Source organism: Microtus pennsylvanicus, chromosome 2 (assembly GCF_037038515.1).
Source record: "Microtus pennsylvanicus isolate mMicPen1 chromosome 2, mMicPen1.hap1, whole genome shotgun sequence".
In the NCBI taxonomy this organism is placed as follows: domain Eukaryota; kingdom Metazoa; phylum Chordata; class Mammalia; order Rodentia; family Cricetidae; genus Microtus; species Microtus pennsylvanicus.
Genome location: NC_134580.1, coordinates 8104050 through 8129501, shown reverse-complemented (window position 1 = coordinate 8129501; position 25452 = coordinate 8104050). Strand labels below are relative to the sequence as shown.

Genomic DNA, 25452 nt, shown 5'->3' with positions numbered 1-25452 from the left:
CACACAATGGGTGATTTCAAGTCACGTTTGAGCTCTGTGCTCTGACAACACACCCAGATGCATCCTAAGAATGAGGAAATAGATTTTTATTTACTCCATGTGTGTGTGTATACACACACACATTTTAAAAAAATTATTTATTTATCTTCAAGGTTTCGCTATAAAGCCTGGGCTGGCCTGGAACTCTCAGAGATCCCACCTGCCTCCTGAATGCTAGGATTAATGGTCTGCGCCACTGCTACCACCACTGCCACCACCGCAGGCTCAGAGGCTGCATTTAATAAGACCCCAAGTGCCACTGTGGACCTCAAGTTCTCAGAAGCCCCTGGATGGTACCACATGACAACAGGTCTCAATGACCCTGGCCACAGCCGCCTGAGGCTCATGGCTTCTCTCTGATGTGCTGTCCCTGGCAGAAACCCCACGAGCAAAGAGGTGGACAAAGGGTGGCCTACATCACTTTGTCCTTTTCTACTTTATTACTTCAAATTAACAACCACAATAAAGCTCAAAAAAGTCCAATATTTACACAGGAAAAAGTACAAAATTCCCCCCAAAGTTCTTCAGTAATTTTTTTCAGTTTTTTAAATTACAAAGTAATAAAAAGTTTTGCTCTTTAATTAAAAAAAAAGAAAGGGAAAAAGAGGTAAATAAATTAGGAAATACACACACCGAGAAAACAAAGATAAAATAAAGTTAAAAACCAGGTGTTAACCAGGAAGGGTAAATTCAACACTTAACCCTGACCCAGGGTCCTACTCAGAAGTCAGGCCTGGGAAGAGGGGTGACCACAGGTGACTGTCAGGACCAGGGGACTAACTGGTAAGTCAGAGCCGAAGCCATTTGGGAGCAGACTCCGTGAACTTGCCCTAAGATCAGATATGGAAGATGGGGCTGCCACGCACTGGCATCCAGGGAAAGGTGGTGGCAAGGACTCTATGCCCTGAGGGATGTGGAGGTCATTGTCCACCCCACCTTGACTTCAGGGGGACGAGAACAGAAACTTGGCTAGGTAGGCGTGGCAGCCCACCTGCTGCTCTGGAAAAGACAGGTCATACACACACTCACATACACTCACACACTCACACATGCACAAGGCATCATGGCCCACCACCTCACTGCCCTCTCAAGATCTCTGCAGAGAAGTGATGGGAGGGGGAAACGGAGGGGGACCAGGATATTTAGGGGGACTCTGGGAAAGCCCAATACGAAGCTGGCCATTGTCACCGCCAAGGGACTGCAGCTGTGCATGTCTCCTTGAATCCGAGGCTCATGAAATCTCAAGGGTCTTTGACCGGCCAAACCACTCCCTGATGCAAATTCTTCAGGCACCTCCAATGGCTGCCCGGCACGTGGTGGGTGGTGGTGGGAACAGGTGGCTGGAGTATGACCCGATGTCATTATTGGAGTGTTGGCAGCCTTTGGGTTGGGAGCAGCGGGCAAGGCGAGGGGGACAGGAATCCTCAGTGATAGGACATCTTGTCTTTTTGCCATTGGAAAAATAAATCAAAGAAACAAAATCCATTGTCGACTTTGTGCTGGGTTGTGTGTTGTTTTCTCCTTTCTGTTCATTTGAGTGGTTGGTTCATTCTGTCCTTTGTTTCATTTTGTTTCTAAGAAGATGCAGTGAAGACACTAGAAAGGTTACGGAGACGACAGGTCAGTGGCCTGGCTGCCTCAGTCTACCCAGCCACCAGATCCCCTCCTTGTCCCTCATGGAGCCCGGAGTCTGGTTTCGGACCCAGCACACAGTGCACCACCATCCCAAAGAGGGCACCACCATGCTCCTCTGTCTTGGTGGGATGAGCCGTCATCCCAGCTACCTCACGGCCTGAGCAGACTAGCTGTGGGGGAATTTCTGCAGAGTGAACTGTTTACAGTAGCCAGTCCCTTAAAGGGTGAGCTACTGCCTGGGAGCCCAGTCAATATGGACCAGAAGAGCCTGTGGCCCTTTCCCCCAAACCAAGCTAAAGGGTATTTTACTACTTCCTCCAAAGCCTCAGGCAGTCCAACCCCAACTCACCTTGGCCAGACGGCCTTTGCTGGGTATAAAAGCACCAAGGCTCTTTCTACATCCTGGCCCCTTTTTAGCTTTGTATTAGCTTATGTAACAGCCAAAAAGCAGAAATAGGCTAAAGCCTTGGAAGCCCACGTGTGGCCGATACCCTGGTCTCTCCTAGGCACCAGGAGGAAAGAAGAACCAAGGGCTGAGAAAGGTTTTCCCAGCGGTGTTAGCGTGTACAGATTCAAGTTCGTCTGTAAGAAGCCACAGCCTAGATGGCAGGAAGGGGAGGTCCACGGTGCTGCTTCTACTTCATGTACTACTTGTTTTCCTCCCGCTAGGGACCCCAGCACTCACCTAAGCAAACACTGGTCTGTGGCGGCTCTCCTCATTTCCCAAGATGGTCAAATGGCACGCTTGTCTTCAAGAGAGGCCCGAGAGATAAGGGGGAAGAATCAAGTCAACTAAGTCCTTAAGTAGCCAGCTCTAGCGATTTCCCAAATGGCTCCCCACCTTGAGCTCCATCCATCATAGCAGAGCACTCAACCTAAAGGCAGACTGTATGACGTCAGAGGTAGGGGAGGTGGGGGTAGGGTGGGAATGGGAGGCTGCCAGAGGCTTGGGCGGCTTTATAGCTCTAAGCGCTACAGGCAGCAAAGTGACTGGGTGCAGGCCACACCCAAACTGGAGGCCAAATTGGTTCAACCCCAGGCCTGGGTCCACAGAGGCTCATCTCCTACAGGCAGGAAGGGGTAGATCTATCTTTGCCAAGCCCCTTTCCCTACATTCTGAGTCTAAAAGTGGCCATTAAGTGGGGCCACCAGACAGGACCGGCTCACTTCTCACATCCCTTGTTGTTATCAGTGCCAATGGGAACTACTGAGGATTTCCTTATGGCGGGAATTGCAAACGACTTGTTTCTGAGGCCCCCACTGCCCACCCAGACTGGGTCCTCATGGTCAGTGCTACCGCGTACTGGGCTTAGTTATTTCTCTGAGCCTCAGTTTCTCACTGTGCTTAACGAAGGAGGGTCAATGAGCTGTAGGGCGATGAGAGTAAGGGGAGGGAAGAGACCATAAGGTCCGACCAACACCGGGAATACCTAGGTCTGCTATCTCCTGGAGAAGCTTGGTGAGAGGTAGCTCACCTGTGAGGCTGAAATCCGGGAGACCTCTTGCCGCCCGGTGAGGTCTGAAGACGAGACATTGGCAGGTGCACCTCTGTGGAGTCTCATGCTCACCTTCCTCTCCCGGTCGGCCCGTGAGATTGCTCTGGGAGAAGTATTGCCTGGAGGGAGGGCAGGAGCCAACCCTCAGTGTGGGCATAAGCAATCCCCAAACCCTCCTGGGGCCCAGCCCAAGACTCGAGGCCCCTACTGACCAGCCTGTTGGATGCGGGAGGCTGGGGTGGAAGCCACAGGCTCGGCTGCACTTCGGAGTCGGTTGGCAGTGGCCCCCGTAGGTGGGCCAGGGGGCAGGGCTCTGGTCGCGGACCCCCGCAACTGCCCCATCCTCTCTTCCCGTTCGTGTTCTCGTCGCTCCCGGTCTACGTCCTCGGGATTCCGGGCTGCACCCTATAAGAACGTGAGAGGAGATTCGCATCAGCCCTATGAGGATGCCGCACTGCAACCCAGAATCCTAGCAGGACAGAGCAAGGGAGGAGGTGTAGAGACCTTCACCTTGCTTCTTCCCATACACCAAGGCCGTGCTTACCCTCTACCACAACGCACAGGAACCAAGCCACCCAGCGCCTAGAAGACGGAAGTGCCAGAGGAGAAGCAGAGAGAGCTCAGCCTGACCAGGTTGGCATCTCCAGGACGACCAAGGGGACTTGGTCCTTCCAACCGGGCTCCCTGTGTTCCCAACCAAGCAGGAAAAGCATTCAGAGGCCCAACTAGCTGAGAGACAGACCACAGCCAGAGAAGAAAGGGCAGGTTCAGAGTCTCAACTCCAGTGACAGCAGAGCCAGTTCTCTGCCAAGGTCCCCAGTGCCCAATCATAAGGCCACCTTTTCCTGGCTCCCGGATCTGCTACTCCTACTATGGAGTCACAGCCAGGAGACCTAGGGACTCCATTAATGCTGTTATCTGGAAGCCCAGGGGACAAAAGCAAAGCTAGAGAAGGTGCCTTGAGCCCCCAAGGGCCTGTCCTCCAAGGTGCTACCCCAAGTACAAGAAGGGAGAAAGGACCAGAAAGCAATGCAGCGTGGGAACAGTGCCTGGCCAAGTTACCTAGCTGGTCCTGAGGCCGTCCACAGGGAAGGGCAGGGGGCTGGCGGGAGGGGGGCCGCATCTGTGGAGGAGAGAGCTACAGGCTGAGATGGGAGCCTGCTCACGGCCATGGGGTCTGGGCTCTGCAAACCCATGACTTTACAGGGACTAAGAAGCCCTGATGCTCTGGGCCATGGGGAAGGAGCTGTCTTCAGGGACCCCTGAAGGGGGTGGCTTGATTCAGAATGATGCCTCAGACCTACTGGGGTAGCCAAGCGCTCCTAACTCCTCATCTGAGCCCCTCTGAAGTGGAAATGTTGACATCTTTTGTCCTTACTTGACCTGGTCAGAGACCTTGTGACCTGGCTGGACTACACAGCCGGTACAAAGCTGGGGCTAAACAAGGTCCTGCCACTGAGTCCCATTCTGTCCCTCAAAAGGACACTGTTCAGAGACCTGCCTTGGCCATTCCTAGTCCTCCACTCAGAAACCAGGGCTTAGGACTGCCAGAGCTCCTCCCGCAGGCACACTGGCTGCCTGGTTCAGCCGGAACTCAGCCCAACCTGAGAGAAACAGGGGCTGTGGCATTCAACAGTCTCTCCTGTGGCAGCAATGACTTCAGTCTCTCGTTAAAATGGAAACTGAGGGTTGGGGAGGCTAAGAGGTTCACCTCAGGGTGCGGCCAAGTGGATGGCTGGGGTCTCAGCAGCTCCAGCAGGCTCAGGCCAGATATGGTCCCTCACCCTGCTCCCGTCTACCCAACGTGATGGATGCATCAAGAAATGCGCACCAGAGAGTTTTCATGGCCTTTATTTGTCCACAAGGAAACACAAAGTCAGAGGCAAAGTCACACGAGTGACTCTACACAATGGCTCTACTGTGCAGTTGTCTGTCCTTGGCTGTGTGGCGTTTTCTCCTGGCTGTAACAGAGAGACTCCAAGCCACTGGAATTCCAGTCCCCTGGGGTGGCACATGGAAGGTCATTCCAAGGTCAAGTGGCTCCTTCCAGTTTGTTGTTCTCTGTCTGTCCAGTTGAGCCCTGTCTGTCCAGTACTGGTGATGGCTTGCTTATTGCAGGGCAGCTGAGAAGGCCTGGTCTTGGGTTGATGGCTGTTAAAGCTTCTGATGTCTCCTGTAGATGTTCTTGGTAATGGAGCTGGCCACTCAGTGACAGGGTCACACATGGTGGAGACAATGGCTGTCCAGCTCTGAACTCTAGTGTCTGCCTCCAAGAGGACTTCAGGGAGAAATCAGGGACCAAAAATGGGGCAGGGAGGGGACATCTGGCCAAGTTTGAGATTTCTGTCAGCTGGCCAGTCACACAAGGGGCACTGTGAGGAAGGCCCACAACAACTGTCCGCAGAACCTCCTGGAATAACAAATGTTCCCATTTGCCACGCTGGATGTAGCAGCAGCCACTTGTGGTCTTCTGAGAGCGATCTGGTGGATGACCGAGGAGCCAGAGTCCATTTCCAATTATTTCAGTGAATGAGAAAGTCAGCGCTACATGGCCAGAGGCTGCTAGAGTGGGCAGCACTGGTCTAGAGTACACAAAATCCATTCTTCAAGCTTCACTGAGAAGGGACGAGCCCATCCCCAAACTGGATTCAGTTAATTTTCTGTAGCACGTGTCTGGAACCCAATGCTTTGAACCCCGTGTGTTAAGAAGCGCTAGCCCCATGACCTTGCCTCCCAACATGCTCTGAGCTGGAAGGAGCCCCACTATCCACTTTTCACTCCAGCCCCAGAGATAAAAGCCACAGGTTTGTCCCCAAGGTCCTTGGCCTATGAGATTTCCTTAAAGAACAGGCCCAGGTCACTGACTAGGGCCCAGAGAGAAGAGGAGCCCAAAATCACTGTGCCCATCTTGGTATCCAGAACACAAGGCCTATTTCATTCTTAACACTGGATGGAACGGGCCAAGGGCCACTCTGTGAAAAGAGAGGCAAACGAGAACGAAGGGAAGGGAAGTGTTTAATGATCTTGGAATCAATACATAGGCCAATGACGAGGGTCCTGTGATGTGCCACCAAGCCCCTCCCAGACAGCGGCATTGTCTCTTCTTCCGGCTTGTTCTAGTCGGTCCATTCCTGAGAATCCCACGCAGGGCCTTTTCTGTCACATCCTCTCCTCTGAACAGCCACCTCTCTGGAACAGAGTATCACCCCCGCCATCCCGCAGGATGTTTCCTCAAGCTTGGCTGAGATGGACCGAGATACCCCTGGCGGTGTCAGTACTGGGGCCCTGGAGTCCAGACCACAGGCCAGTATCTTTGGGGAGGCAGTGGCTCCACCTCCTCCACCGGCCTATCTGGGGGTCCTTGGGTGCCCAGGGGCGCCGGGCACCTGGAGAGGACAGAGAGAGCACAGCTGAGGCTAGGCCCTCATGCTCGCTGGCTAAGTTGCAAATCTTGGAAAGGCCAGGCAGGCTCTGGAAGGTCCTTACCAGTAAGTGGGCGAGTAAGTGGGTGAGTACGTGGGCCCAGCGCAAGGCCAAGGACGGGGGCAGGGTGACGCAAGAGCTTCGCTGTCTCGGGGCTGAGCCTGGCTCGAGGAAGCCCCCTTTTTCCAGAAGAGATGTGAAACAAGACATACAATTTCACGGATTCCAGGGCTTGAGGCATGATTGGTGAATGCTTCTCCCTAACCCACCCTGTGACCCTTAAAAGAGCGAGACAGAACAACTACCTAGTAAGACCCAGGGTCCTATAAACAGAAACAAAGTGGCCACTCTGACAGGGTCCAGGCTGGCCACGGAGGCCTCAGAAAGGGCAGCCACTTGGGATGCGCATAAGAGTAGCAGGAAAGTGCAGACAGCTATCAGGGCAGCGGGGGGTCCGTCCAGCACCATCCATGAACCACAGGTCCCCAAGAGGGACCAAAGGTCAGGCCAGGTTCTTTTCCACCTGGCGGGTGGTGGTGCCTTCCCTGGGCCCTGCCCCCCATGGCGGCACACCCTGTCTAGGCCAAGCAGGCTGGAGATGAGGGGTTCCGGGACCCCCGCAAGTTCATCCACACTGTCCAGCTGGTACCTCCCATCTAATGGGAGCCCCGCCCCCCACCAGGTCACCCTGACCTTATGAGTCAGAGCGTGCCCTGTCCAGTCCCCCAAGCCCGCCTTGGCCTGCCGGCGACTCACGAATTTGAGCATGTTCCAGTCGAAGACGTAGTCGTAGGAGAAGCCCTGCCGGTGAAAGAGGTTGCGGAAGAGCTGGCGCAGGTAGGAGTAGTCAGGCTTGTCATCAAACCGCAGGGAGCGGCAGAAGTTGAGGTATGTTGAGAACTCGGCTGGTAGGACACGGGGACAGAGGAGGCCACTGTGAGGCTCGCTCTCCTGGGAGCCTCAGCGGCCACCACCGTCCTAGGCACCCACTGACCCTGCAGCAGCATCACTCTAAGAGGGGCAGGCTGAAGGATGAACAGAGCATGGCCCGCTCTGAGGCAGGGGTGCTGTGGAGTAGGCACAGCTCGCCACCTCAACAGCTGCCCTACACTCAAAGACTGTTCAAGAGCCTGGTGGGATGCAGTCCCATCATGACCTAAATTTCTACTTCTTCAGACATCCAGGCTGAGAGTGGACCTTCAGGGTTAGGCAAGAGATGGGGCTGGGGACACCGGGTATGTAAGAGCTGGGTGTGGAGTGTGGGGGTTCAGGTATCCCAGCTAGCTCCTAGGCAGAGAGACCCTAGTGAGAGACTGTCATACACACAGGTCAGGGGTAAGACCACGCCCCGAGTTGTGCCCATAGAAGGAAATGCCATGTCTGCCGATACTCACAGGGGTAGCCTTTGCAGAGGACCTCAATGGGCGTTGACATCTTCTTCTCACTGATACGTTCATACTTCTGACGTTTGGTGGCTGCTTTGAGACCCTGCCAGGGCAGGGAGCCCAGGTTGAAGTACATGAGCACGTAGCCCAAGCTCTCCAGGTCATCTCGACGGCTTTGCTCTGCACAGGCCAAGAGGTCAGGGGCCACAGGTCAGGAGGTCAAGGGTCAGTCAGGCTGCACTTCTTACTATGTACCCTGCCCTCCCCTCCTCCATGCCCACTGGCTCCGGAACGCTCTGTTATAACTGGTGCCCTGTTCTCCTCCTCTTCTGGACTGCCTGAGGCAGAGCTTTCTTGTGTCTGTTCCAGCCAGTTTTTCCTGCCCGGGTGCTATTTCACTCAACATCTGTGTGTGGGCACCCACCAACACCCCCTTCCGTGGCCTGTCTTGTACACACTATAGCTTGAGACAGGGCTGGGGTCAAATCCAGCTCCGGAATTCATTAAGCTGCCTGCCCTTAAACAGCCATGCTAAACATCTGGGCTTGCGTTTCTCATAGAGACAAATGGGGAAACATTGCCACCCACTCGAGTGGACTGCCAAGGTAGACAAAATACACACAGATCTGCTTATGAAAGGGTCCATACGGAACAAGTCCAGACCCGGGCCAGACAGGGTGGGGAGCTTCTCAGTGAGGCTCCCCAGAAGAACCCCTGGGGTCACCGACCCAGGTAGGAGCATAAGCTCATCCTGGCCAGCAGCCACAGCATTCTTGCTCACGCCCAGCCCACTCACCGATGCCCAGGTGGGTGTTGATGGAGGCATAGCGGGCAGTGCCAGTCAGGTTCTTGTTTTCCCGGTAGGGGATATGCTGGTGGGTGCGGGCATCACGGTATTTCTTGGCCAGGCCGAAGTCAATGATGTAGACCAAGTTGCCTTTCTTCCCCAGACCCATGAGGAAGTTATCCGGCTTCACGTCCCGGTGGATGAAGTTCTTGGAGTGGATGTACTCGATGCGGCTGATCTGGGGGAGGTGGAGACAGCAGTCACTCCACACAGAGTTGCCATATTACACAAGGCCCCTTGCTCTGGCCCGGGGGAGAGATCTAACCTCAGTATGAAGTGTGGTTTCAAGGGGTGGCCAGGCCTCCCCAAGCTATGAGAATGGACTTTGAAGGAGCTCACAAAACATGTTGAGAGGCAGAAAGCAAGATCAAGGGGTAGGCAGAGGGCTGGAGAGATGGCTCAGTTAGGCTCACAACAAAAATATAAGGGGTGGGCAGAAAGGCAACCCCATCCCATGGAGCCCGACCTGGCTTGACCCTCACAGGCCTGAAGCTAGTCAACAGGCATGGGGGCAGGGTCAGAGAGATGGGGCACGACTGTCACTGGGCTTCCAGACACCACCAAGAGTCAGGCAGACACACAGCCCACTTTCCTTTTTGATATATATATATATATATATATATATATATATATATATATATATATATATATTAAGTTTTTCGAGACAGGATTTCCCTGTAGCTTTAGAGCCTGTCCTGGAACTAACTCTTGTAGACCAGGCTAGCCTCGAACTCACAGAGATCCGCCTGCCTCTGCCTCCTGAGTGCTGGGATTAAAGGCGTGCACCACCACCGCCAGGCGAGACAGAATTTTTTTTTTGTTGTTTTTTTTGTTTTTCGAGACAGGGTTTCTCTGTGGTTTTGGAGCCTGTCCTGGAACTAGCTCTTGTAGACCAGGCTGGTCTCGAACTCACAGAGATCCTCCTGCCTCTGCCTCCCGAGTGCTGGGATTAAAGGCGTGCGCCACCACCGCCCGGCCCGAGACAGAATTTTTAGGAGCTCAAATGAACAAGCAGGCATGTGACATAGCTCTGGCAGGTTATGCTGACTCGGGTCTCATGTCTTGGCAGCTGAAGACCTCAAGGATGGTTTTGGGTTTCGTCCTGCAGCAAGATCTGTACCTTCCATGGGAGAGGCAAAATTCTAAGTTTTCTTATTTATTTGTCTACCTGTGGGTACGGATACCAGGATATGCGTGTGGAGAACACCTGGGAGTCAGTTCTCCTCTCTACCACACCCCAGGGATCAAACTCAGGCTACCAGGTGCAGCAGCAAGTATCTTCACATTGGAGGCATCTTGTCAGCCCCAAGGCTAATATAAGTTAATATAGTTCTTTGCACACGTGTGCACGGGCTTACATGTATATGTGAGTTTTAGTGAATTTTGTTTGCTTTCTCCACACAGGGTTTCTCACTGCAGCCATGACTGTCCTGAAACTTGCCTGTAGTCCAGGCTGGCCTAGAACTCACAGAAATATGTCTGGCCTCTGCCTTCCCAATGCTGGGATTAAAGGCATGTGCCACTACTACCCAGCTAGATTTTTTTTTTTTTAAATAGCACTGTCAATTGAAGGCAGGGTCTCTTGAGTACCAGACAAGAGCTCCATCACTGAACTGCATCCCCAGCTCTGGTGTTCATGTTCAAGAAAGTCTTACTATGCATCACAGGCTGGCTCTAAAGCCCTGGCAAACCTCCAGCCTCAGGCTCCTGAGAACTGGCATTACTGACATAAGCTATTACACCCCAATTCTGGATTTGGATTTTATTGTTTTTTGTTTTGTTTTGTTGTTGTTTTTTTTTTTGTTTTTTGTTTTTAAAGATAGGTTTTCACACTGCAGTCAAGACCAGCCTTGATCTTACAGTAATTCTCCCGAGTGCTGGGAAAACAGGCACGAGCCACTGCACCCAGATTCTGGCTTTCTTTTTCTTTTCTTTTTTAAATGAAACAAAGTCAGTTCATTAAAAAGAGGTTTTATGGGGCTGGCAAGATGGTTCAGCAGTTAAAAGCACATATCACTCTTCCAGGCAATGTGGGTTCAGTTCCTAGCACCCGTATCAGTTAGCTCACAACAGCCTGCACCTTTAGCTCCAGAAGAGCTGACACCTCTGCTTTTTGAGACCGAGTTTCTCTGTGTGGCCCTGGCTGTTTTGGAAGGGTGGCCTCAACAGAAATCCACCTGACTCTGCTTCCCAAATGCTGGAATTAAAGGTGTGACCCAGCTTTTAAAATAAATCTTAAAAATAAAGTAAGAAGCAACCAAAGAAGATGCCTAGTGTCAAACTTTATACCCCATCCCTTGACACGCAAGCACTCCCATGTATACACGAGCACGTACACACAAGGGCACACACATATACCAAGAAGCAGTTTTAACACAAATTTAAGCAGGGCCCTAATAGAAATAGGGGTGCTCAGAGAACGGGGCTGTGCTGGCTAGTTTATGCCAGCTTGACACAAGCTAAGGTCGCCAGAGAGGAGGGAGCCTCAACTGAGAAAACACTTCCGTAAGACTGGGCTGTATGCAGGCATGTGGGGTCTTTTCTTAATTAGTGATGGATGGGGGAGGGACCAACCCATAGTGGGTGGTGCCACCCCTGGGCTGGTGGTCCTGGGTTCTACAAGAAAGGAGGCTGAGCAAGCCACAAGGAACAAACCAGTACACAGCATCCTCCATGGCCTCTGCATCAGCTCCTGCCTCCAGGTTCCCGCACAGTTTGAATTCAGGGGATTCGATCAGGCTATGTAAACCAAATAAAACTTTCCCTCTCCAGCTTGCAATAGTAAGCTAACTACGGTAGGGGTGGGCATATAGACAAGGGAGAGTGGCTTGGTTTTGCTTTTTTGACAAGGCTTTCCTCTGTGCACCATCAAGGGCTGCAGGACCTGGCACCTGCTCTGCCTCCCTCCCACTCCTGCCCTGCACAGCACCCCACTTAATCTCCGTGATAACCAGGCAGAGGGAAAACCAGGTGGCTGAAGCCTGGGACTTAGTCAGGTGAGGCACTGGGACAGAGCTTGACAATCACACAGGGCAGCAGGCGAGGCACACCAGGAGGGTGACTCAGCAGCTTTGGGGTTTACATGAGAAATGTCTTCCTGCCACCATTACCTTCCCTACCACTATGGACTCCTTCTCGGCAACCTTAAGCCCAAATCAATTCTTTCTTCCCTAAGTTGTTTTGGGTCACACGTTTTTGTTTGTTTAGTTTTTCGAGACAGGGTTTCTCTGTGTAGCCCGGGCTGTCGTGGAACTTGTTCTGTAGACCAGGCTGACCTCGGCCTCCCGAGGGCTGGGACTAAAGGTGTGCGCCATTGCTGCCACCCGGACTGGTCACACGTTTGATCACAGTGACAGAGAAGTAATTAATACATCAGGTTTGGAGTTGAGCCTGGACTCTACCTGTCCACGAGTCACCCTCGGGGTTCCACAACGGGTACTGTGTCCCCTGGTCCCTAGAACAGGCTCAACCTCTAGAGGTGGGCTGCGGGGCTGGCATGGAGGAGCCACTGACACAATGGGTCAGAGAGTAGGGGCTTGTCACTCTGCTCATACAGCGGGAGAGTCACCTGGACAACAGGAGGACTGAGGACTCACCATCTGGTCGGCCAGCAGCAGCACCGTCTTGAGGCTGAACTTTCGAGAGCAGAAGTTGAAGAGGTCCTCAAGACTGGGCCCCAGCAGCTCCATGACCATCACATTGTAATCACCCTCGGCCCCGCACCATTTGATGGACGGGATGCCCACTGTGTCCAGGGAAAAGAGGCGTGACCAGGGTCCCTCTGCATCGTCTTCTCTCTGCTCTACACCAGGACCAGCCTCTTCCACCCTCCCATCTGTACTGCCCCCCCCCACTCCCACCTCAGCCTCCCTCCCCTCCTCTCCCTCTGCACCATCCCCCATCTCCTAGCCCATCCCTGCATCACCTCCTCCCTGCATCATCTTGTAGAACTTGCTCTCGATGTGGAGCTGCGGGTGCTTCGTTTTCACACATTCGAGCTTGATGGCTACTTCCTCACCAGAAGCAATGTTGGCACCTGCCCGTGTGAGAGGAGGCAAAGGACCAGGGTCAATCTCAAGCGGCCACGTGGTCCTTACCCAGTCAGTGACTCAGGTCTGAGGCTGCCTGGGTATCAGTAATACTCAGTGAGGCTGAGAAGCCAGGTCAGAGGAACCAGGGAGGGTGTGGGAGGGGAACCACTGGGTACTCTTGAGTGGTGTATGGGAAGTATATGGAAGGGAAGGAGGTGACACACCCTAGCCTGCTTGGAGGACACAGGTCAGGTGCATCCAGACAGACCAACACCTGTGGGGGTGTCACGGGATGGATGACACACAAAGGCTTGTAATTCACCAGGGAACAGAACCTGATCCTAGAGCTAGGCAGGTCAGTGGGTGTGTCTAGGCTGAAGGGTTACAGAGGAGGGGTGAAGAGCCCAGTGAGGACTGTCGGGGCCAGGGATGCCCCACAACAACTCCGAGTAGAAGGTAGCTCAATAAGGAACAGGCTTAATAACCAACCCCAGCACCTTCTCTCTTAAGGTTCTCAACCCCATTATACAGATGAGAAAACAGACTCAGCTGAGGCCACGCGGCTAGATGGAGAAACGGAGAGCGAATCTCGTTCTCCTGGCTTCTGAGTCTAGGCACGAGGGTCCTGTCTGTATCACTGCCTCTCCCCACCCCTCCTAGCTTCTCACGGGCACAACAAGAGCTCTACCTAGGGAATTATATGCTCCAAGGCCTAGCTCTCAGCCAGAAGCTGTGGCTCAAGAAGTCACAAGATAACCTGGACATGGTGGCTCACATCCAAAATCCCAACGCCGAGGAAGCTGAAGCAAGAGAACCTCCTGAGTTCAAAGTCAGCTTGGTTTACAAAGGAGTTTCAGGCCAGCCTGGGCTACACAATGGTTTCTAGCCTGGGCTACAGAGTGAGACCACGTTTGGAAGGGAGGGAGGGATCATTGTAAAACTTGAGAGAACTGTAGTTACTAGGGGCCTGTGGAGGAGAAGACAGGAGGGGGGAAGGAGGGGGTTAAAAGGCCAACTGAGGGCCGGAAGCAGATCTGCAGCTGCAGCAGGCTGGGAGCCAGAGCCAGTAGCTGCTCTTGGGAATGATGAAAATTTATTATTAGCAGAAAGGGCCACCCAGCTCACTACATAACCCAGGCTAGTCCCAAACCTGTGATCCCCTGCCTCAGATGGAGACAACTGACTTCCACACGTATGCCACAGTACTCGTGTGCCCCACACATACAGACAAAACAAATTAAAATGCAGAAGCAAAACAATGACAATAAAACGAACACCTATATTAAAACTTTCTCTAAAAGAGAGAGAAAGGTGTATGGGGGTGAGGGAGAGTTCTCAAGGAGATGGCCAGATGGCTCAGGAGGAAAAGGTGATTGCTGCCAAGCCTGAAGATCTGAGTTCAATTCCCAGAACCTACATAGAAGGAAAGAACTACTTCAAAAAGTTGTTCTCTGACCTCCATGCACACAAGCTCACATACACAAAGATAAGGGGGGAAAAAACGTCAAAGGTTCCCTCTCCTTCAAAACATTCAGAACCCCTTCACACTGGCCAAAGCACCAGACATAAGGCTGAAAGAAAAACACACAATTCTTATCACAGGCAAACAGCTAATGGACAGGAAAGACCCAAGGGGAAACGGGATGGAGGACAGGGGACTGACAGTATCGGTGGAGAGAGTGCAGCCGCAAGTCCCACCCTGATGACATTCCTCTCCTCACAGGCCACGGGGCTCTCCTCCCTGCACAGCTGGAAGGTGACTTTCCGGGGCCCAGCTGTGACCTCTACTTTAGGAGGCTGGCTGACATTCCATTTTCTTAAAGATTGTAATTTTTGCCAGGTGAGGTGTGGTGGTGCACACCTTCAACCCAGTACTCTCGATATGAGGCAGAAGATCTCTGGGAGTTGAGGCCATCCTGGTCGACATCGCAAGTTCCAGGCCAGTCAAAGCTACATAGGGAGACTAGTCTCAAATAAAAAAATTAAAAATAAAAATAAATCAAATTATATGTATGTGTGTTGGGGGGTGGTATATGAACTCGAGTACAATGCCCACAGGTCAGAGCGTTGCATTACTGTTCCTTGAAGCTGGAATCACATGCAGCTGTGAGCCACCAACTGTGAGTGCTGGGAACGAGAGCCAAACTCAGGTATTCTGCAAGAGCAGTATGAACTCTTTTTCTTCTCTTTTTCTAGACAAGGTTTCTCTGTGTAGCCCTGGCTGTCCCGGAACTTCCTCTGTAGACCAGGCTGGTCCTGAAATCACAGATCCGCCCGCCTGCCTATGACTTTTGAGGGCTAGGATTAGAGGTACGCTTGATTATTTTTCTTTTGAAAGGCAGGGTCTCACTATGTAGACCAGGAACTCAGAGATGCACCCGCCTCTGCCTCCCCAGTGCTCAGCCAGGGTGTACACAACCGCAGAGCCGACTCTCTGGCCCCATTAGCCAGCATCCTTGTATGGTGGAAAGAGCCTGGCCAAGCTGTCCACTGCCGAGTGTCTGCAGCAACGAAGAGCTTGGAAACCACCCACATGTCCGTCTTTCAGGACTGGCTAAATAAAGAACAGCTGATCCGTAACCGAGCACAATGGGGAGAGGAGGAAGCGGCCTCCAAGGGACAGAGCGAGGCCTCCAAGATAGAGGAAGCGAACACGCAAAGCCCAGACCGCGTAGTCTGCGCTTTCAGACAGGGAAGCATCTGTGCTGGGCTGCAGTCATGTGAAGGAAAACAAGAATGGCTGACGGGGTGGGGGGCGGGGGGACTTCACGGTCAGCCTCTCGTGTATTACTTCTTGTGTGCTTCCGTTGAAATGAGACAGGTAAACTCTGAGACGCAGTCGTGAGCGCTGAGGAACTATTTAGATGTCCACAGGGTTGTACAAACCACTGCACAGTCAATCTGAGAAAGAATCCAACACAGCCTCAAATGCCACGCCCTTTAGCGATCTGCCGACGTCCTGGCCGGGGTGCCTAGTGACCACTTAGCTACTTTCTGCGTGTGGACTTGCCTATTCTGAGCCTTCAATGAAATGAAAGCAGCCATTATGCAGTCTTCGGTTTCCTTTCACGCACACATTATTCCAGTTTTTGCATACGTACTTGATTTTCTGAGCTACATAAAAGAAAAACTGATTAGATGACTAAATCTAGGGAGCAACTAGAGACTGGTTGGCAAACTACTTTTAGAAATTTAATCATATCATCACTATTATTATTTGTGTGTCTGTGCATGCATTTATGCGTTCGTCTATGTGGAAGCCGGAGGCTGGTGTTGGGAGTGTTCCTCCATTACTTATTTTTGAAGACAGAGTGGCTGAAGAGATGGCTCAGCAGTTAAGAGCACTCACTGGCTGCTGTACTGGAAGACACCGATTCTGTTCGCAGCACCCACACGGCAGCTCACAATCATTGCTAACTCCAGTTCCAGGGGATCTGATGTCCTCTCTGGCCTCCACCAGCACTGCAACAGAGTGCATGGAAAACACCCATACACACAAAATAAAGGCAAGTAAGTCTTTGAGACAGGGACTCTCACTGAACTTGGAGCTTGTCCCATCAGTTAGGTTGGCTAATCAGCAAGCCCCAGGAATCCCCTCTCAGCCTCTGCCTCCTGGTGCTGGGACTAAAGGCCTGCGCCACCACTGTGTACGAAGAGGGGTCACAGAAGGGTCACTGTTGCTCAGGTTCTCATGCTTGCGAGGACCTCAAGCACTTCATTTTCCTCCAAGCTCCCCATAAAGTCCCTTAGACGCATCGGCAGTCATTCCATAGAGCCCACAGTTTTCTGAGGGGCCATAAAGCTCCGGCACTAGAAGGGACCTAGGGTGACTTGGAGTCCTGTGGTCTTGCCATAGGCATCAAAAAGCAGAGACTGTAGTGGGTGTGAGTGAGTGTGATGTTGCACACTTGTAATCCCAGCACTTAGGAGGCTGAGAGTGGAGGATGGGAGAGTGAAGCCAGTCTGGGCTACATCCCAAGAGCCTGTCTGCCATAGTCAAGCTGTTGGATCAGGTCCTGAACCTGTCACCTGCTGACCACGGGACCTCAGTAGCACCCTCATCACCTGGTGTCATCAGTGTCTGTGCATGCACTGATGTGTGTATCTAAGGGGAAGCCAGAGGCTGGTGCTGGGAGTTTCCCTCGATTGCTCTCCACCTTATTTCCAACACAGAGGGGCTGGAGAGATGGCGCAGATCTACTTCTGAGCCCAGGCGCCCCTCCTGCAAACTGTCAGCCAAACTCAGATTGCCGGGCTGTCTAGGACACAGAGGCGCTCAGCAGAGGCCCAGCGCACAGCAAGCACTCCAAGGTGAGGGCTGCTGAGGAACGACCCACCCCAGCCAGAGATGGGACCAGGTGAGGTGGGGGGGGGGGCAAGAGCTGCCCACACAGGAGCGGGAGCAGAGGAATAGGGACAACACAGCATTCTGGGTGAAGGAACATTTCCCTAGAGAAAGGGCCGTGAGCTCCTAGGGTAGGGACAGCTGAGGGATTTGGTGCAGCAGGCCCAGGGGCAGCTGAAAAGAGTGACAGAGGTTGACAGGGGTGAGGGCTCAGACCTGAAGGGGCTAAGATCCTGGCCACACAGCGGGAGGTCCCAACCAGCACAGTGACAAGAGGTCCCAGTTTCAACAGTTCCGACAACGACGTTCGGGGTTAGACAACTCTGTGCTGTCAGGGGTTTGGCAATACCCTTGACTTCTCCCCACTGGATGCCACCACTGCCCCCTCTCCTATGTTGTAATAACCAGAAATGCCTTCAGAATTTGCCAGATGCCCTCCAAGAGACTGAAATCACTTCTCACTAAGAATCACCAGTGACAAAGGGGGCTTGAGGAGGGAAGAGAGCTCTGGGAGGTCACAGCAGGGTGGTCATGCCCTGGCAGAGGGCAGAGATGATCCCTACCCCCACTGGAGATTCAGCAGACACACAGGGAGCAGGGGAAGGGGCTTTTCATCCCCTGATGAACTCTGACACCCACCGCCCTGCCAGGGTCTACTGTTGTCTTTATTTGACACAAGGAAAACCCTACACCAAGGTTGAATGACCATATACCAAACAACTTCCAGGTCACGGACTGGGACCTAAGCTGTTAGGCAAAGCCTTCTGACCCTGCCCCCACTAACCACCACCACCAACACGAGGGTTCCCTCTCCCACTGCCAGGCCTCCTGAACCCCAGACACAGGCCTCGGTTTCCTCCCCCACTACCTTTGGCAGTCTGATTCCCATCAGGAGGCAGCCAGTCTTTTCTCTGACTTCCCTTAATCCTGCCAACCACTGAGCTATGGTTCAGAGAGGCTAAGTGACTGGCCTAGGCCAGACAGAACTGGCTGGAGCAGAGCCAGGATTTCAAATCTGTCCCAGGGCCTCTGCTTCTTCGTCCACTCCAGCTCCCAAGCACACTGGTTCATTGAAGCTGCTGATAGCAACTGAGCCAGGCTGTCCTCAAGCTCTGCTCACCTTCTGTGGAAGTGCGCTACAGACAGCAGGGCAACCAGAGGCAAGATGGCTGGGATGGGTGCCTCCGTGAAGGGGAAGGCTTGGAAGCCAAAAGAGATGACCTGCTTTCTGGCCCACAGTTCCACACAGCACCAAACGGAGAACTGATTAGTCCCCAAAACAATCTTGGACATAGACAAAGTGTGAGCCTGGTTGGCTCCAGATGGACTAGAAACCTAGAAAGAAGCTACAGAGAGTGGTGGGCAGCCCCTTTAGCTCACTATGGCCACCTACACAGACAGGGAGACTGGGGAGGGGTGTGCAGAGCCCGTCCACCTTAGAACCAGCAGCAGCAGCCACTCCAACTCCCATGTCAAAAGGTGGGGTGCTGGGCATGGGGGGACACATGGTTAAGCTCCCCCCCACCAGGGAGGCAGAGGCAGTCAGATTTCTGAATTCAAGGCCTGCTAGCCAGGACCACACAATGAGACGCTGTCTCAAGCAAATATCAAACAAAGGCCATCCCTATAGCCACCTGCTCTGTATCCCTTGCAGAGTTGAGGCACAGGGGTCTCTCCCCACCTTCTAACAGATCTAGAGAGCCCCCCAGGATGCACAGCTAACCTTAGACCCTAAAGGGACGGGACTATGGATGGACATGGACAAGAAGGAGGGCTGAGGACCTCAGAACCTCTCCACAATGCTCTCATCCCAAGACCTCATTCCTCGAGGTCAATCCTGGAAAGCTAGATGTGGACGCCTAGCCTGGCCCCACCTGTAGAGGCCATCTGGAGTCAGGCCCTGGCCCAACACCATGATGAGAATGTGGCCAGCACTCTGAACAAAGGGTGCCAGAAAGGCCAGTCATAAAGGTCTTTCGGCCACCACTGCTGCCACACAGGCAAGATGGGCTCTTGGGTGGTGCTGACATGAGGTGCTCACCACACACACCCCAACATAGGTGCACCCAGTCAAAGCTGAACAGAGGGAGAGCTCCCCTCCCCATAGGCCCCCAGAGGACTGAGATCCTTAGAAAGCATCGGTTCCCAGCAGAGCCGAAGGGGTGTGCAGCAGCGTAAAGACCCAGGCCAGCACAGGCAAGGGGTTCATGCAGCCTACCTACTTATCTCACAATCTCATCTCCCCCGGGGAAGTCAAGGCTGGCCGGGAACCAGAGTGCACAGCTGGCAGAGGGAAAGACCAAGGGTCAATTTATTCCAGAGCAGGCAGACAAGAGTAAATCTGGGCCTGGCAGGTGGTGTAACAGAGGCGACACCACAGATAAACAGGAAGTCCTGCTCCCAGGGAGGTAGACCACAGGAAGCAGGGACACGGGGCCGTTCTGAGTGACCTTGGGCCGCACCGCTCCATCCACAGTTTCCATGTACCTTCTGCAGAAGGGGGGTCAGGATAGGGTATTGTCTAACAGCAGGTACCTCCTGATGTGTATCAAGAGCTGTACATGTGTGTGCGTGTGTGTGTGCATGCACTCAGGGTCGTCACACTCATGCCTGGTCACACAGTAAACAAGGATCACTGAAAACAGGAACCTGGCCCGCCCAGTTCCCAACTCCTACTCTCTCCTATCCTACCACAGCGAGGTTTTTACAAGCTATGTCCCATTTCCTTGCTCTCTGCTTCTCTCAAGCCTTCACTGGATATGCACTGTAGAAAGATCACATACGGGCACTGGGGTAAGGGTCGGGGAGCACACACAGGCTCACACCAGCTCCTCCCAAAGGGAATGAGAGGGCCCAGAAACATCTTGATCTCACGTGACTTATTCTTTGGCCAGAGTTACCTCCCTACACTGCTAAGGCTTGGCCATTATCTCCTGGGTTCAAGCAATCTTCCTGCCTCAGCCTCCAGAGTAGCTGGGTCTTCAGGCTCACACCACCACACCCCACAGAGAAACACCAAGTTGTTTGCAGGCATACTCTTCTACCCGCCGCTAGGTTGTATTCCACAACAGTGCCTGATCACCCCGGGACACAGATGAGGAACACTGAGGTCCTGGAGCAGCTGCACATCCAGGTGTGTCTGCCTCCCATTCTGTCTTCTACCCTTGCACTCAGTGGAGCTGCAGTGTCAAGGCCACGGCAGCCACTTTTTCTGAGCAATCTCCAGCAGACAACTCAGCCATTCTACCCCTTTGCCACCAGAAGTTCTGGGGCTGTCTTGAGTGTGCCAGAAAGGGGCCTGCGGGTACGAGCCAGGAAGGCCTGTGCATCCCTGCCCATTGCTTCTGAGGCCTACTGAATGGAAGAATTCATACTTGAGGGGGACAGGGACTCTGAGCACTGGAGAAGAGAAACCCCAGAATGAACTATTAGTGACCCCAGTGTCCTGACTTTTCCATTATCTTTGCCCAGGAAACAAGAGGCAGCTGAGTCCTACTCCTGAGGGCACGGGGCAGCACCAAAGATGACCAAGGAGGCTTCCATCTCATTCTAGCAACCCCCAAGACCCCCAACTCTATCTATGCAATTACCAAGCAAACTCTCCCCTGAAGGCCAACAAAAGACTCAAAATGGCACAGGGCAGGGCTAGGAAAGCAACACTGAAGGGGGGTGGGGGCTCATTTCTCCCTCCCTAGAGGCTGAGATGGCAGCAGTCTGCTTAAAAAGACATCAGGGCAAACTCAGATTTCCAAAAGGAAGCACATCCAGAAGACAGGGAGGGCCCAGAGGGGTAAGACTCTCCCTGTGTCGCTGCAATCCAGAAAGCCACATAGAAGGAGGAGGGGCCTGTACCTCCTGGGAGCTTCCCCAGGGGTCCATGATAGTAGCCGCCTTATCCATCTATGTCAGGACCCGAGGGGGAGGATGCCTATCCAGTCAGGCTTTCCCACGCCCCAGTGGAGACCCAGGTCTGCTGCAGCTGGAGATCAGCTAAATATATCTCCTCTGCTATTGCGGTCTATAGTGCCTGTCCAGCTGTGAGAGGCATCCCCAGAACACCTGAGCCTCCTGGATCTGGGGTTACCCTGGAGGTTTACAAGCCATGCCACATGACCAAAGCAAAGTTCTGCCCCCAGATCACAAAACCCCAGGTTCTCCCCTCCTTCTCCTCCTCCTCCCCAGAGCTGTCTCCAGGGCCACAGGCAGAGAGGCCCAGTTACTTACCCAAGTAGATGTCTCCAAAGGACCCGCTGCCGATCTTTCGGCCCAGGCGGTACTTATTCCCCACACGTAGCTCCATGCTTCACCCTTGGTGCAGAAGCAGAAACAGGTCAGAGAAGGGACCTCGGGCACCCCCACCGGAGGCTGGCATTCTCCCACCCACTGTCTGGGAAGCAATCTGGCTTCACTTCGCTCAAGGGCAGTCAGGTGTCAGCCAGGTGTCAGGGAGCCCTCATGCCCACACACCTGGGCACGGCTGAGGCAGGTTTAGAACAGGCTTCACTTAGACCAGAAAAGGTGGAATCAGAGCCAAAACCCAGGAAGAGAAGGCCAAGGGGACCCTCCAGCATGAGTGTCCTCGGGGGGAAGCTGGTTGCCACGGGCAAAGACCTGAAGCAACACCAAGGACAAAGGGGGTAACAGGGAAGAGCCAGGAGACCCAAGTCTTGAGCTCAGCAGAGAATCTCCACCAGCCCTAACAGGCTAAAGGCCAAAAGTCTTCTCCAAGGTGCCTTATCTGCATGCACTCCAGAGGCAACAAAAGAACCTCAGGGAGGCCCTGTGCCCCAGAAATAGAAGGAACAGGGTCCATGGGGGCAAACCATCCTAAAATGTACTACAGTCATCACCACCAAGTTCCAACCTCCAGGGAAGGGAAGAAAAAGGGAAGGGAAGGGGCCCTAGAGCACTATGAGACTCCTGAGGTCACAGGGTACCCACCTCAATCCCTGCCCCTGGGCTGCTAGACTTGCACAGGGCTAGGCTGGCCTGTTCCAGTAGGCTCCACGTGAGAGGGTCTGATCCCCACTCCTAAAGGGAAGGCCATGGTCCCTCATAGTGCCTCCTGGGTTCTACTCAGGATGCAGGGAACAATTTCTAGGCCTCTCTGCACGCATCTCTCTGGGCAGGTTCTCAGGCAAGCTTCCTTGAAGACAAGGAGAGAGGGTCTCCTGGGAGAGGCCCCCGGTACAGCGAGATCTGAAGTCACTTGTCCCACAGGACTGATCTGAGTAGCCTCCCTCCTTCCTGAGATAGTTGGCTGTCTCAAGCCTGTAGATAACAGCGACTGGGCCTGGTGGCAGGGCCCCTCTGTACTGGCCTGGTAGAGGTCTGGGTACAGTTCCAGGCCAAGAAAAGGGAAGACCCAAGGATGGTGACAGTTTGGGCTGCTGGAAGATGGGGAGGCAGAGATGAGTAAACTATGCAATGGGGAGAAAGGGTCTCTGAAGCCTCGGTTGTTTACAAATGAGTTAAAGTGAGCAAACAAGGAGACTCCTTTTGCAGATGGGAACCCAAGCCTGGAGGGGCCTTGCTACCACCCAGCAGCAAGCCAATGGTAGAATCTCACCTAGGACCAAACGGGTCAGGCTAGCCTACCTGGTGGCCACCTACCTAGAACTTATTTCACTCCAGGCTTGAGAAGTAAACCTGAAAGGTGAGATAGTAGCTGTGCTAGCTAGCTCGAGGGGATGGGGGGGTACCCCTTCCCTGTGCCAAGCCTACCCCCAGCTGCCAGGCCTGGAAGGAAGCCAGGAGAGACTCACTAGGGCTCCTTAATCAGCCTAAGAGTCAAGAGGTCCACACCAGGAGAGGCACCCCAGTCTAGTACTAGCTCCCAGAGAGCCACTACAGACCTTATACCGCGCACAAGGAAGTGGCTGTCACTGGGTAACAGCCAAACTCTGAACTGTCCATCAAGGGCCTTTGCCCACATGGCTGGCCTGGCCCCAGCTGAGTTGCCCTGGTTGCCAACAGCAAGTAGTGCACATGTGCAGAAAACCCACCAGCCCGGTACCACGGGTCCACACGCGGTCCAGCTTCTTTCCTAAGTGCACCCGCCAAGGAAGACGGGAGCAGAGGCTCACACTCGTGATCCCTATGGGAAAGAAGGGGGGCTGGGTGTGTACACACAAACACCCCCCTCCCCCGAGCCGGGTTTCCACCAACGCCAACTCAGAGACCACACATGGCAGCCGGGAAAGCCACAGGTTAGGAAAGGAACATAAATATACTGCATCCTATATTACATAAATACCCACGCCAGGTTATATAAATACCAGTGCCCTCTGTCTGGGTGTCTTACATAAATACACCGCATATGACCCCCCCAGCCCCTCTCTGCTCACGGCTGTCTACAGAGATGGGGAGAGGGCTACAAACCAGCAACGCTGCAGGACCCCACCAACGTCAGGGTCTCCCTACCCTAGAGACCCAGAGCCCTAGAGAGTGTCTAGCCTGTCCCAGCCCTCTTCCACTTAAAAGGGGGCTTCTTCAGACAATCAGAGTAGCTTTCCAATTCTTCACTCCCTCTCTCCTACGGGAGGGATGGGGCGGGGGTGGGTAAACAAAGTTTTTTAAAAAAAAGGGTGGTCAAGAGGAGTCAAGACTTCTCAGCTGGTTAGAAAAATTACAAACTACAACCAGACGGGCACATAAGCAGTCCTCCCCCATCTCCACACACACACCACCCACCTTCCCCAGGGCCGAGACCCTGGTTAATGAACCAGTAAAATAAAAACTGAAGGAATACCCTAAACCTGGGAAAGCCGTCCCAAACACAGTATTCATTGGAACTGTACCCCTTTCTCTCTCTCCAGAACCCCTTCCCAGGGGGAGGTTATGCCAAGAAAATATGTGGGAAAACTCTGGGCAAAGTAGGGGGAGGGGGCTGGCCTAAGTCGGAGCCCAGGCACCCAGCTTCACAGAGGATTGCAGCACAAGGCTCTCACACTGCAAAGAGAATCCAGGCGATAAATAATCCCCTCCCTTCTCGCCACAAAGGAAAACAAAGCCGGTGGCCTGGGTGACCACGCACCCCATCACTTAGGACCGCCTGGCGCCCCCACCCTACACGCAAACGGCCTCGCTGACCCGGAGCCCAGGGCACAGAGGAGGGACCGTGGCCAGCCCGGAACCCACGCGCCCCCGGGACCTCGGCCAGGCCCCTGCCGCAGGTCCCCCACCGCCCCAGCCCGGGGCCCCCTCGGTGCAGCCGGCGGCCTGCAAAGCGCCCGTCCCCTCCGCGTCCCCGGCCGCGCCTTTGTCCTCACGGGCGGCGCCCCCAGCCCAGCGCGGACGCGCGTGTCCGCCCCGCGCTCGCGCAAAAAGAAAACACAAAGAGGCGGAGGGACCCCGCTTCCCCGGCCCCCGATGCTCACCGCGCCGGGGCGGCCCGCCGGGGCGGATGACAGAGGATTCGCGGGGCCGCGGGCGCGCCAGCCTCTCCCCGGCCCGCTGCGCTGCGCTCGGCCCGGCCGGGCTCAGGCTCCGCGCTCCACCGCCGCCGCCTCCCGCCGCCCGCCCCCGCCGCCGGCTCGCGCGCTCCCGGGCCGCGCGCGCGTCCCCGCGGCTCCCATTGAGCCCCGGGCCCGCCCGCTGATGTCATTCCCCCTCCCGCCGCCGCCGCCCCGGAGGATTTAAAGGGCCCGCGACCGCCGGGAGCGCGCGCTGACGCTGCCACCCTGAATGAGAGGGCACACAAAACTCGAATTTCCTATACTCCAGCCTTTTTGCCCTATCTCCAGCCAAAGCTGCAGGCTCCCGGGAGGACTAGCCAACATGCCTGGCACTGCAAAAAAGAGATTTGGGGGCTCGGAGAACACTGGCCAGAAGCTTTGGGGCTAGGCATGGAGGGGCGTGGACAAGGGCCAGGGAGGTAGCCAAAGAAAACTCGGGCAGACCCCTTTCTTTGCTCTGTTCTTTCTGACGCTCAGCTCCACTGTGGCAGACCCTCAGATCCCAAAGTAGTCTCACCCTTTGAGTCCCCTGCCCTCACCAAGAACTCACATGCGAGAGGTGCTCGTTCAGCCATGTCATTCCCCCAGACAAGGCCTGGGTTTCATTAACAGTAAATGAGGAAGAAAGACTGTATCCTCCTCAGGTCACGGGAGAGTTAATGAAGGCTTCCCACCAGCTTCCAGCACAGCCATGAAAGGTCCCAGCGCAAGGCTATTAAAATGATATTTACACTGGGTCACGCAAAGCTCCAAATTATGACACACCTACATTCTCTTACACAGAACTGTGTGAC

At 54.0% G+C, this 25452-nt stretch overlaps 1 protein-coding gene across 5 annotated transcripts; it reads right to left on the bottom strand.

Annotated features, from left to right (window-relative positions):
* Positions 1-447: 447 nt before the first annotated feature.
* On the bottom strand, positions 448-25452 carry Csnk1e (casein kinase 1 epsilon). 5 transcript variants are annotated; one of them, XM_075959893.1, is made up of 12 exons: positions 23207-23298; positions 22143-22232; positions 21426-21509; positions 12751-12861; positions 12422-12570; positions 8775-9003; positions 7988-8158; positions 7350-7498; positions 3383-3575; positions 3150-3289; positions 2360-2423; positions 448-1635 (listed from the first exon to the last, which is right to left on the bottom strand). In XM_075959893.1, exons 3-11 carry the CDS (start codon positions 21499-21501, stop codon positions 2391-2393), a joined length of 1251 nt encoding a protein of 416 aa, XP_075816008.1. In that variant the 5' UTR covers positions 21502-21509; positions 22143-22232; positions 23207-23298; the 3' UTR covers positions 448-1635; positions 2360-2390. The 5 variants fall into 5 exon arrangements, with proteins under 5 accessions (XP_075816008.1, XP_075816006.1, XP_075816005.1 ...); XM_075959895.1 differs by lacking the exons at positions 22143-22232; positions 23207-23298 and adding exons at positions 4233-4293; positions 24581-24720 and having other exon boundaries at positions 598-1635; XM_075959891.1 differs by lacking the exons at positions 22143-22232; positions 23207-23298 and adding an exon at positions 25209-25452.

Coding starts and splice junctions, on each gene's coding strand:
- Csnk1e (XM_075959895.1), bottom strand. CDS start 21,501: ATGGAGCTACGTGTGGGGAATAAGTACCGCCTGGGCCGAAAGATCGGC. Junction 12,862..21,425: donor CTTTGGAGACATCTACTTGG/GTAAGTAACTGG, acceptor TCACACGGGCAG/GTGCCAACATTGCTTCTGGT. Junction 4,294..7,349: donor ACTGGAACATGCTCAAATTC/GTGAGTCGCCGG, acceptor TCTCCTCCACAG/ATGCGGCCCCCCTCCCGCCA.